Genomic DNA, 12,308 nt, shown 5'->3' on the forward strand with positions numbered 1-12,308 from the left:
GAGGATAGGGAACCTGAAATGACCCTATCCTATAGCAATACTGACGAATATCTTTCATATCACCATAGAACCTTCATCTGGTGATGGATGGAGATAGAGACAGAGACCCACACTGGAGCACTGGACTGAGCTCCCAAGGTCCCAATGAGGAGCAGATGGAGGGAGAACACGAGCAAGGATGAATTTTCCTTCTTTGCACTAAAAAGATGCTTTCATGTTTGTGGCCCTATTTAGCCAGTTTATGGGGGAAGGGGAAGAGTTTTAACACCTTTTAGTTCGATTTACCTTGGAGTAGCTGAGAGTGCAGCATATAAAGAAGATGACGGGTGGATTTGTGGCTTTCTGCTCCATTTAAAGGATGCACATCATCGAAAGAGGGGAGAAATAGAGCAGGGAACAGACCCATGGGCCGGGCAGGGAGAAGTGAGCTACAGGAAATGTGGGCACTCGGCTGGTCCTGGCCTCTCATACCACTGTGGTAGCCCTGTCATTGACCATTGCGTCAGAGATGTATGTGCATGATTGCCCTCTACAGGGAACACTGTTTCCTTGTGGAAATTACACCTATATAGTAGCCGGCAAACGTGACCTTGTGAACAAATGTGTGCTCTCTCGCCTCCTTCTCTTGTCTGGAAGAATCCGCTCTTTACTGGGATTAGCTTGTTTGAGCAAGTTCATCACAAGCTTGATGGTAATTGGAGTGCTAGAATGAGGAGGGAGACACGCCCCAATTCTAGAGGGGGGTTGGAGACACGAAGATAAATCCCTAAATGAGTGAATGGCCAGTGCTGGGGTGTGACCTGCACCCATTTTTGTAGGTGGTTTTATTGTGAATGTGGACATGCCCATTTGTTTACAAATTGTCAGTGGTTTTCATCACGAACAAACAGGGCTGGTGTAGCTTACAAACCTTAAAGTAATCTGCTGTGTTACCGTTTGTCAGTCCTTTGTCTAGCACATAGCATGTTAACATTACAAGAACTTGAGAACAATGTACTTTAAATGCCTTCAAGGACTAAAGGGATCGTCATGGGCATGGTTAGCATTTGTTGGATGCCAAAGACAGTTCCAGCTGTGTGGACTGTTGGCGTAGGAGCAGAGTCAGGAAGTAGGATTTCAGATCACTGGTGAACAAGAAGAAGCATGCATTTTCCTGAACTGGATTGCGTGAATTTTTTGATTTAGGAATCTTTCTGACATTGATCAAGACGGAAAACTCACAGCAGAAGAATTTATCCTGGCTATGCACCTAATTGATGTTGCCATGTCTGGCCAACCCCTGCCACTTGTTCTGCCTCCAGAATACATTCCTCCTTCCTTTAGGTAAGTAACATTTGATTCCTGAAGGAATTTGCATGGATTCCAAACTTGGCTGTTTCCCTTTCCTGGCTTGAAGATGAACTGTCTGAAAGAAGAGCCTTTAGGTCAGTGCTGGCCCTGGTCCTGATCCATTCTCCTAAGCACTTCCACATTCCTTCTAGTAAAAGCATCAAGTAAAAGTCTAGGGTTATCCATTTTGTGCCCATCTATCACTGAAGCTCCCCAGAAATTATACAAACAGGGGGGGCATGTCCGAAATCAGAGGTCACACCTGCCAGTCACGCACATTCAAGAGGAAACAAAATGCTGGCAATGTAGAAATTATAATCAGGAAGGTAATTTCTGAAACATACTCCGTAGAGATGTCAAGAGTGCTTACGAGATGCAGTCAGGAGAAGCCTGCTGGGATTGACATCCCCGCTCGCACCTGCCATGTGTGAGCACAGCATCCCAGAATGGTCCATTTACTGAACAAAAGACAAAGAAAATCTACACTTATATTCAGAGTCCTCAGATCTCAGGAGAGACTTGGGCACAGTCTCTCTAAAACGAAGAGCCACAGAGCCATCAGTATCTGCTTTGTGTCGTACTGGGAGCAAGGTAGGGAATACACAGGGGGAAAGCTTTGGCAGGCAGCAACCCCTCAGCTCTAGGAACCCATGAGAGACACATCTCAAGATGATGTTTTCTAAAAAGCACTAAAAAGTAGAGAGATTCGTTTTGGTTTTTTGTCAGGATCTCACTCTATAGCCTTGGCTGTCGTAGAATTCACTCTGGAAACCAGGCTGGCCTTGAACTCTCAGAATCCACCTGCCTCTGCCTTTTGAGAGCTGGCATAAAGGCTTGTGCCACCATCACCTGGCTGAAAGGTTGTTTTAAAAGACGAAGGTTGAGGGTTTAATATGACATTTATTAATAAACGAGTCGGTTTATTTTCAGAATCACAAATATATTTTGTGTGTAGGGTACTAAAGTAGGGTTTCTAAAGGGAAAAGTGTTAGTTCCAGTTAGCTGCACTGTTGCCTTCCTTGGGGAAGCTGAGAATTACTTCCAAGAGTAAAGGTAATAGCCACCAACACTTACTTACTGCATGGTTACAAATTCAGCCCTCATGGGTTGTTCTAACTCGTGGCAATTCTAAATGGGGACCGCGATGGTTTGGAGACCCCAGGATCGTGTACATCCAGGCATGTGCCACCACTGAATTACGTCTCTAACAATGCGCGACATCGTGAGCAAGTTTGGCGCTCGGAATCTGATGGCATTTAAATGCCCATTTGAAAACCTTTATAAGTTAGAGAAAACCAAATCTCTGCTTTTTCTCACTTTCACTGACACCTGCTCCAGGGTGTGCTGTAGTCGGCCCTCCCTGTCCTTCCTTTCTTTCTGCAGAAGGGTTCGCTCCGGCAGTGGGATGTCCGTCATAAACTCTTCGTCTGTGGATCAGAGGTTGCCCGAGGAGCCAGCTTCAGAGGATGAGCAGCAGTTAGAGAAGAAGCTACCTGGTGAGCAACCCACAGCGGATCGGTTGACTGACGGCAGAAATGGAGATGAAGTCAGCTTCTGGCACTTGGCCGTTTCTTCAGCTGCCCGTAGGCAGGAGACAGGCACCTTTGGAACCACTGCTGAGCAATGAGATTGCTGTGTGCTCTGCTAATACACCTTCATCCCACTGCCTAACAGAAACCTGTTCCTGCCGTGAAATAAAACTTCTGTAAAAATAGCCGGGCAGTGGTTGGTGCACACGCCTTTAATCCAAGTACTCGGAGGCAGGGGCAGGTGGATCTCTGTGAATTTGAGGCCAGCTTGGGCTACAGAGAAACTTTCAGGACAGCTAGTGTTACATACAGGAACCCTTTCTGGAAAAACAAAAAACAAAAAGAAAAAAAGAAAAGAAAAAAGACAAAAACTTCTATAAATGTCACCCATGAAATCCATAGCACTTAACTTTGGTGTTAAGAGAGTTTCTTGGTATCAACAATCCACAGTAGAAAATTGAGTCACCTATTGGTATTTTATTTCGCTAGTCTAGGAGAACTGGGGACTTGGAAACAGAAGGAAAGTATATTAATATTAATGTGAACTGATTTTAAGTAACCCTCATTTTCAATGGCAAACCTATTATGCTATTAAGTTAGTCTGAAATGAGATGGCTCTGAATTATTAATGACATGGTAATGATACTAAGAAGCAGTTGAAATTATTAATAAGTCTCTTTGTCATAACCGCTTTGCTAGTGTAACTTGGCTGTATTTTCAGTGCTCCCCAGTTAATTGATTGACTGAGGCACTCACTCTTCCAGCTGATTAAACTGCTTTTCAATTATGTGTAATGCTAAAATACTTGTTATAAATGATCTATGAGCTAGGCTGTGTGTTAAGTACAGTGAAAAATTTAAATATTGCTGTGATTATACTCTCAGGGTGAGGGCTTGTTTTCTGAGGCACAAGCATCTTTGTATGTGGCTCAGGCTGGCCTGGATCTTCCTTCCTGAGTCCTGTGTGTTCTGAGATTTCAGGTATGCGAGTGAGGCTGAGAGCGTGTGTGAAGAGTAGTGGACACACCTCCATAGAATGAGTCGTCACTGCTTGTGTAGGGACTGGTTCACGTTCTGTGGAAATCAAGTCTCATCCTCAAATAAATACAAGAATTCTTAGATTTGGGGTTGTTTCTTTCTGTTGGCAGTAAACATTCATTTATGGCCTTAAAATAGGAAAGGACCTTGGCAGAGTATTTTGGCTTTGCACTCTTCTCCCCCCCCCCCCACCCCCTCATTTAGGATATCATCATAAGGACCTTGGGCAATTCTGGGTTTGGGTTGAAACTGAAAGTATGCTTCTGAGGTTTTCTTTGAAAGTGACGATTCTTTTCATTATTGATGTGTCCTTTGTTTTAAAGTAACATTTGAGGATAAGAAGCGGGAGAATTTTGAACGCGGCAATCTGGAGCTGGAGAAGCGCAGGCAAGCCCTCCTGGAGCAGCAGCGCAAAGAGCAGGAGCGTTTGGCTCAGCTGGAGCGCGCTGAGCAAGAGAGGAAAGAGCGGGAGCGCCAGGAACAGGAGCGCAAAAGACAGCTGGAGCTGGAGAAGCAGCTGGAGAAGCAGCGGGAACTGGAGCGGCAGAGGGAGGAGGAAAGAAGGAAAGAAATCGAGAGGCGAGAGGTGGGCAGAGGCGCTCCCTGCGTCTGGGGGGTCACAGCTTACAGGCACACTGTTCTTTTCTTGTGAGTTGTCCAGTCATCTACCGTCTATTCCAGACACGGCATGGCCCACCCAGTCACCTCCCAGTGCCTTGGAATTGCTACTTACATGCTGTCTTTATTTACCTTTCTGTAGAAGTGGTGAATTTGGTGCTAGACCCGGATAGGGGAATCGGCTCCTTCTTTGTCCTTGTTTGAGTATATTGCTGCAAAAGCAATGCTGCTCTTCTTCCAAGTGAATACAATGTAAAGAAAAGTCTTTCTTTAAATATGTTTTGTTTTCATCTTGTAGTTATTGGTTTAGAAAAAGTGTGTTGTCATTAGCAGCCTTGTGTTCAAGCATGTATGTACACATGCTAACAGGGTTTTGTTTTATGTGGTGCTGGGGAGTGAACACGGCAGTGCTAAGCAGATGTTGACATCTGTGGTTCCTGGAGAAACAGAGTGACCCTCAGTGTGTGTGTCCTCAGGGCATTGCCGTGTAATCTAGAGCTTGCTCACACTAAGCACATGAGCTCTGCCAAGCAGTCAGTGTAGGCTAGTTGACACTTTGAAACTGCAGCTTTTATCTTAAAAAGTCTACTCAGAAAGTTAGATTTGGGATTTTCACCTTAGGGGAGGTTAACCAGTGACACCCATGCAGACACCTCGGGAACATCTGGACAGGACCATTCAACTTACATGTAGTAACTTCTCTTTCAATAGGAGAAAATCGAGTTTGTTTGTTTTTGCCCTTGAGGATTTTAGTTTGATTTTGCTAGCTAAGAAAAATACACATTTACATAGTCCACCATGCTTTCTGGGAGTCGAGAAGAATGGGCTCCAGTGTGGGCGGCTCTGTTGCCTTCCGTCTGTGTCGTGAGACTCTCACAATCAGAACCCGTGCTGTGTGAGCTCTGACAGCGCGATATCTCACCTTTAGAAGGAGGGGCTTCCTAGATGTTCTTAAGAAACATCGCCTAGTGTTAGGATTAGGAAACTAATAAGCTGTAACCACAGGCCGCAAAACGGGAACTTGAACGGCAGCGACAACTTGAATGGGAGCGGAACCGAAGACAAGAACTCCTGAATCAGAGGAACAAAGAGCAGGAGGGCATTGTCGTCCTGAAGGCGAGGAGGAAGACTCTGGAGTTCGAGCTAGAAGCTCTGGTGAGTGCCCGTCCTTAGGTTCAGCCCAGCACAGGGGACATCAGCCCAGAGCAGGCGACATCAGCCCAGAGCAGGGGACATCAGCCCAGAGCAGGGGACATCAGCCCAGCGCAGGGGACATCAGCCCAGAGCAGGGATCATCAGCCCAGTGCAGGGGACATCAGCCCAGCACAGAAGACATCAGCCCAGCGCAGGGGACATCAGCCCAGTACAGGGGACATCAGCCCAGCGCAGGGGACATCAGCCCAGCCCAAGGGACATCAGCCCAGCATAGGGGACATCAGCCCAGCCCAGGGGACATCAGCCCAGTGCAGGGGACATCAGCCCAGCTCAGAGGACATCAGCCCAGCCCAGGGGACATCAGCCATCGCCCTCACCCCCTGCTCTCTTTCATTTGTTGAAGAATGACAAAAAGCATCAACTAGAAGGAAAACTTCAGGATATCAGATGTCGACTGACAACCCAAAGGCAGGAAATCGAGAGCACAAACAAGTCGAGAGAGCTGAGAATTGCCGAAATCACCCACTTACAGCAGCAGTTACAGGTGATTCCCTGTCTGGGTTTTAATTCATTTGCTTATTCAGTAAATGTTCACCGCCCACCATTCATTGGGCATCGAGGGCCAGGAGGAGATAGATAGGTTGGGTCTTGTGTGTGCTGGGCACCTGTGGGCAGCCAAGTGGTGGAGGTCACTAACCACGTAGTAAAGTATGTAAAGATTGAGCTTCTCTCCCGCAGCACCTAGGACAAGAGCTGCTTAAGATTCTAGGCTTTCTTTTTTTGACTTTAGAATATTTGCATATGTATACTGAGTATCTTGGGGAAAGGAGCCCAGTCTATTTAGATAGGAACTTTATGGTGCATATATATTCCTTATATGCAGAACTTGAAAATAATTTTGTGATATTTTTTAGCGCATCTACAGTGTAACTCTCAGGCCAGGTGTTGAATTTTCCACTTGAGGCTTCTTGCCAATCTTCAAAAAGCATTTCAGGGTGTAGAGTTCACACAGAAGGTTTCAGATCAGGAAAGCTCAACCTGGCTGAGTGGGAATGGGAGAGGAGGAACTTAGGTATTAGGAAAATTTTCAGCTTAACTCAGGTCTTCTGGACAGGCACTTCTGTGAGGATAGTGTTTGAGTGAAGACCTGAAACTGATGAGCTCAAACTCAAGGCAGGGAAGAGCAGTGTCTGTCCTGAGGTCACCCCAGGCTGTGGGGGCCAGTTCCAGAGTGACAGTACCCGGACTGCTGGGTGGAGCAGGTGGGAGGCAGGCCCCAGAGGTGGCCTCTGTCCATCGGTGGGATGTTGGTTTTACTGTGGTGATTACTGGGATCAAGCGTTTTGGTAGTTATGTGAAGCAACCATGGAGGTGACTAGGTGGGGATTTGGTGGAATGCTGTTAGTATTTCTGCCTCCATCTGCCTATCCAGATGTGTGATGTTGTCACTTGCTTTGCTATCAAAGATTGAACTATAGGAGCATCACTTAATGCTGATGTTTTCGGTAGGTTTGAAATGCGTCTGTAAGGCCTTTTCTCTCAGCATGCTGGCTAGGGGATTTCGTCACAGTGAGTGAATAAGTAGGTTCCCATTTTAGTCTCTAGGAAGCATTCCATCATTTATCTAGTTGTAGAGTTTAAAATTTTTTTACTGCATTTTTGTTGTGTGTGTGGGCACAGTGCATGTAGATGTCTACCACGCGGGTTCAGGTAGCCGGGCTTGGAACATCTACCCCCAAGTCATCATGCTGGCCCGGCTTGGGATTTTTTTTTTTGAGTAAAACTGCAATGAGAATTTCTGTGTAAGTCTTGTGTAGATGAATGCTTTGCTCCTGGGTAAACTTTTCAGTGTGAATTGCTATTCCTCATGAGTTTCATGAGTGGCCGTTAGTGGCGTTTGCACGCTTACTTTCTGGCCAGCATGTCGGTGAGTGGTGTGGCTGTTCCCTGTCCTCACCAGCATTTGAATTTTTACTTTGAATTTGTTACTTCTGTTGGGAATTTAGCACTGTGACTTTAGTTTGTGAGTCTCTGCATGCTAGTGCTATGGTGTGCCGGTTGGGATGCATATTGGTGTGTGTCTTTGTGTGTTTTGTTGAAGCACTTGGACAAATCTTTCATCCATTTTTATTGGCTTGAAGAACGGTGAGCTCCTTGTGTTGTTTTTAACCAGCAAGCTATTTATCAGACAACTTGTTTTGCAGGTATATATTTTCAACCATTTTACCCGCGGCCTTCACTCACTTCTTTTGTTTGTTGTGTTTTGTTTGGTTGGTTTTTGAGACAGGATAGTGCCGTGTGTCCCTGGCTGGTCTGAAAGTCTCTGTAGACTAGGCCAGCTTTGTTCCCACATGCTTCATGCCTGTGGCAGTCACTGGAGTCTCTCCTTTCTTTCCAAGTTTCACAGGCATGTGCCTACGTGCCCCGCTTGCTTATCATTTTTGGTTTTTTTTTTTCTAAAGGGCAGATGTTTTGCATTTGATAAGGCTCAGTTTGCTAAATTATCCTTTGGTTCTAAGAAATCATGACTCCCCCCATCACCAGTGAGAAAGTCTGTGCTTTCTTTGAGGACTTCCTTGTGGTTGGGTCCAAATCTATTTTAAGTTGATTATTACATACAGGTTAAGATTGATCTGTTGTCCATATATATAGATACTCAACATCATTTATTGAACTCTCCCTTTGAAGTTCCTTGGTAGCTGTTGAGAGGTAATTGAATATTCTTGTAGAGGTTTATTTTGCATTGCTCTGCCTGTCCTTTCTCCCAACCTGTTGATAATTATGGCTGTAAGTAGTATGAATTCTCTGTTATTATTCCCCCCCCCTTTTTTTTCGAAACAGGGTTTCTCTGTAGCTTTGGAGCCTATCCTGGAACCCACTCTATAGACCAGGCTGGCCTTGAACTCAGAGAGATCTGCCTGCCTCTGCCTCCTGAGTGCTGGGATTGAAAACGTGTGCCACCACTGCCCAGGTTTTCTTTTTTCTTATGTCTATTCTTAGTTGTTTTTTTATATATATATAATTTATTTAACTTTATTTTATGTGCATTGGTGTGAAGGTATCAGATCCCCTGGACCTGGAGTTACAGACAGTTGCAAACTGCCATGTGGGTGCTGAAAATTGAACCCAGGTCTTCTGGAAGAGCAGTCAGTGCTCTTAACCACTGAGCCATCTCTCCAGCCCCCCCCCCCCTCATTTCCAAATAAATTGTAGGAATAGCTTGTTAGGTTTTTGTTTTTGTTTTAAATCTTAGACTTTTTGAATTCCATCACATTTATAGATTAATCTGAAAAGATTTGTTTTAACGATATCTAATCACATGGCCTCAGTCTTTGTGTCAATACATATTTCAGGAATATTTTTTAGTCTTCAGTGTACAGGTGTTAAGTCTGGAAGATTTTCCTTTCAGCCAGATGGTGGTGGCACACACCTTTAATCCCAGCAGTCAGGAGGCAGAGGCAGGTGGATCTCTGAGTTCAAGGCCAGCTTGGTCTACAGAGCTAGTACCAGGACAGCCAGGCTACACAGAAAAACCCTGCCTCAATAAATAAATAATAAACAAGTAAACAAATAATTAAATAAATAAGAAAGAGTGAGAGTCAGAGAAAGACTCCCTAGAGCTGGAGTCATAGGCAGTTAGGAGCTGAGTGCTGGTGTGGGTTTGAATAGCAGTGACCACAAAGACTCCTGTATGTGAGTGCTTGGCCCATAGGGAGTGGCCTTGTTGGAGGAAGTGTGTCACTGTGGAGGCGGGCTTTGAGGTTTCAAACACTCCAGTTAGTCGTGAATGGGCACATAGTCTTCCTTCTTCTGCCTGCAGATCAAGTGTAGGCCTCTTAACTCCTACTCCAGCATCATGTCTGCCTGCATGCTGCCAGGTTTCCCGCCATAATTATAATGAACTGAACTTGAACTGTAAGCCACCCCAATTAAATGTCTTTGTTTTATAAGAGCTGCCGTGGTCATGGTATCTCTTCACAGCAATAGAAACCCTAACGAAGACAGCTGGGGATCAAACTTGGGTCCTCTGCAAAAACAGCACTGGACCATCTTACCCCCTGAGCCATGTTCAGCCTGAGTTATGAATTTTAAAGTGTTGTTTGCGTGAGTGAGACAATCCCAGTGGTTGGAACAGGGTTCTTCTTGATGCTTCTTCATCTTGGTCAAGAAAGGAACTTTGGGGGGTGGGTTGGTAAGAGGCCTTGCCTGAGGCAGAGCAAGTAAAGGAACATGGGGTTTGCTTCCTGGGACAAAGATTGCTGTGTGTTTTGTTTTGTGAAAGTCTTGCAGTGGGTTACCCATAGCCTGGGAGCTTCCTGAATCCTGTCTGTTGAGTTAACCTCCTACCGTGCAGGTCCAGCACTCATCCTGCAGACGCTGGTGTATGTGTGTCTGCAGGTGGATTCCGAAGAGCCTGGTTCGGAACCTCTGCAGGAAATTCTTCCTTGGGCATTTGTTTCTCACAACAAGAGTCATTTTTCTCTCCCTAAGGTAGAAATAAATGCCAAGTAAATCAGCAAGGCTGCCAGTTCACTAAAGTGACTACAGGATCATTTCAGCTGAACTTAAACCAATACTGTGCTTGGCACGTTACCCGTCAGAACTCCAAATAGCCTTCTTTATACAGTGTGGTTTTAGCTTTTTTCTTATGCCAGTTTGAAAAAGAAAAAAGAGAAAAAGGGGTTGGTTCAGGACTTTTATGTTTAAAATTCCTGTATGATGGAAAACATGGGTAGCATCTAGAATCCTAGCTATGACAAATGTCTTCCTGAGTTCTGTGGCCTGCTCCAGTGCCTTGTGCTGAGTACCAGGGCCCAGAACAGAACGGCGGTAACTCATCCCCAGCATTTGCGCTGGAGCTCTGCTCCAGAGAGCTTGAATCTCTCTCAGACCTACTGGGATTCCATTTTCTAAATCTTATAAATACCCAGTATGTCTCAAGCAGAACCAGGGGAGCTGTAGCTGTCCTACTTCATCCTAGGGAAAAAGTGTCTGCCCTTGAGTTAGTTCCTTGGTGAGAATGGCAGTTCAGTGCCTAGAAGATCCGGGATGAGATGGGGAGTGTCTGGGGTGAGGGCTCTGGTGCTGGCTTCTCTGAGGTTCAGTCACTCATTGCTGTTTTTTTCCTCTCTCTTTTAGGAATCTCAGCAAACACTTGGAAGACTTATTCCAGAAAAACAGATACTCAGTGACCAACTAAAGCAAGTTCAACAGAACAGCTTGCACAGTGGGTGCTACTTCTCTGTCTGTTTGTCCTTTAGAGACAGTTTCTCTGTCTAGACCAGGCCTGCCTCAGAGCCAGAGCTGCGCCGTCCTTAGCGTCCCGAGCACTACAAGGTGTCTTCTTTAAGTATGGCCGCCCTTTCCTCAGGCTTCGTGCCAGCCATGAGTTTGTTTTTATCACTAAGTAGTGTTCCTCAGCTTCCACCCCCTCCCCTTTGTCAGCAGGAATTCCCTCCAGTGATGTGAACGTTTGGCATGTTCCTCCCTGCTAGCTAAGGCTGTCTCCTGTGCTCTTCTGCAATAGGAGATTCGCTTCTTACCCTCAAAAGAGCCTTGGAAGCCAAAGAGCTGGCCCGGCAGCAGCTCCGAGAGCAGCTGGACGAGGTGGAGAGAGAGACCAGGTCAAAGCTGCAGGAGATCGATGTTTTCAACAACCAGCTGAAGGTGACTGCTGTGTGTGCCTACCCTGTGACGACGAGGTGACGCTGAATCCCAGGCAGATTTGTCGCCCTGGTTTGTGCAGTGGTTCAGGCCTTCCGTACAGCGCATGTCACCGTGCCCTCAGCTGTACCCACCTTCTTTGCCATCTATGAGTTAGGGCTGTGGGATTGGCCCTGCTCCACATTATAGTTTTACCAATTTCTTTGTTTTTGCCTGGTATTTCCACACCACGTGCAGGAGTAAGGCTCACGTGCTCTTTCATGTGTTCGGATGCTTTCATTTAAAGCTGAGATTTTTCTGCCATTCCTTTAATGTCATGCTTAAGTGTAGACCTGTTTGTCACCTTTCATTTTTAAATGCCTTTTAAAAACTTTACTGTTTAGTGGGGTCATTGCTGTTGTGTCTAGCATGGCTGTCAGTGGCTTTGTCACACTGCACAATAACTCAGGGAAACACCACAAAAAGGCCTCTTTCTAGTCTGGTGTTTTATTGTCTAAATAATGTAGACTTACATTGGGTATGATAATATATGCCTTTAATCCCAGAACTCAGAAGCTAAGGCAGGTGACTCTCTGTGAGTTCAAAGCAGGATAGAGGAGGCTGGAGAGACGGCTCAGAGGTTAAGAGCACCAGCTGCTTTTCCAGAGGTCCTGAGTTCAATTCCCAGCAACCACATGGTGGCTCACAACCATCTGTAATGAGATCTGGTGCCCTCTTCTGGCCTGCAGACATACATGGAGGCTGAATACTGTGTACATAATAAATAAATAAATCTTTAAAAAAAAAAAGCAGGATAGAAAAACCCACTTCTTATAATAATTAATACATATTGTTTTAGATTTAGGTAGATTTTATGTTCTTATCAGAAATTGGATGTTACATTTTTTAAAAAATAACTTGTTTTAGATTTCTACCTTAAAATTCCTCATACTTTACTGTGTATGAGCCATTTAGCTTCTGATACTAAGAAGCAAAA

At 45.3% G+C, this 12,308-nt stretch overlaps 1 protein-coding gene across 4 annotated transcripts in view; it reads left to right on the top strand.

Annotated features, from left to right (window-relative positions):
- Positions 1 to 12,308, top strand: part of Itsn1 (intersectin 1) — a 173,021-nt gene that overhangs the window by 83,205 nt on the left and 77,508 nt on the right. For all 4 annotated transcript variants that reach the window (XM_050164745.1, XM_050164744.1, XM_050164742.1 and 1 more), the window contains exons 10-16: positions 1,186 to 1,323; positions 2,713 to 2,825; positions 4,219 to 4,481; positions 5,519 to 5,668; positions 6,072 to 6,212; positions 10,808 to 10,895; positions 11,196 to 11,335. In XM_050164745.1, the coding sequence (XP_050020702.1) occupies positions 1,186 to 1,323; positions 2,713 to 2,825; positions 4,219 to 4,481; positions 5,519 to 5,668; positions 6,072 to 6,212; positions 10,808 to 10,895; positions 11,196 to 11,335 (1,033 nt within the window). The remainder of the gene's footprint in view (positions 1 to 1,185; positions 1,324 to 2,712; positions 2,826 to 4,218; positions 4,482 to 5,518; positions 5,669 to 6,071; positions 6,213 to 10,807; positions 10,896 to 11,195; positions 11,336 to 12,308) is intronic.

This window comes from Alexandromys fortis, unplaced genomic scaffold, assembly GCF_014885135.2.
Source record: "Alexandromys fortis isolate MF-2015 unplaced genomic scaffold, M_Fortis_MF-2015_v1.1 scaffold_162, whole genome shotgun sequence".
NCBI classification, from domain to species: Eukaryota; Metazoa; Chordata; class Mammalia; order Rodentia; family Cricetidae; genus Alexandromys; species Alexandromys fortis.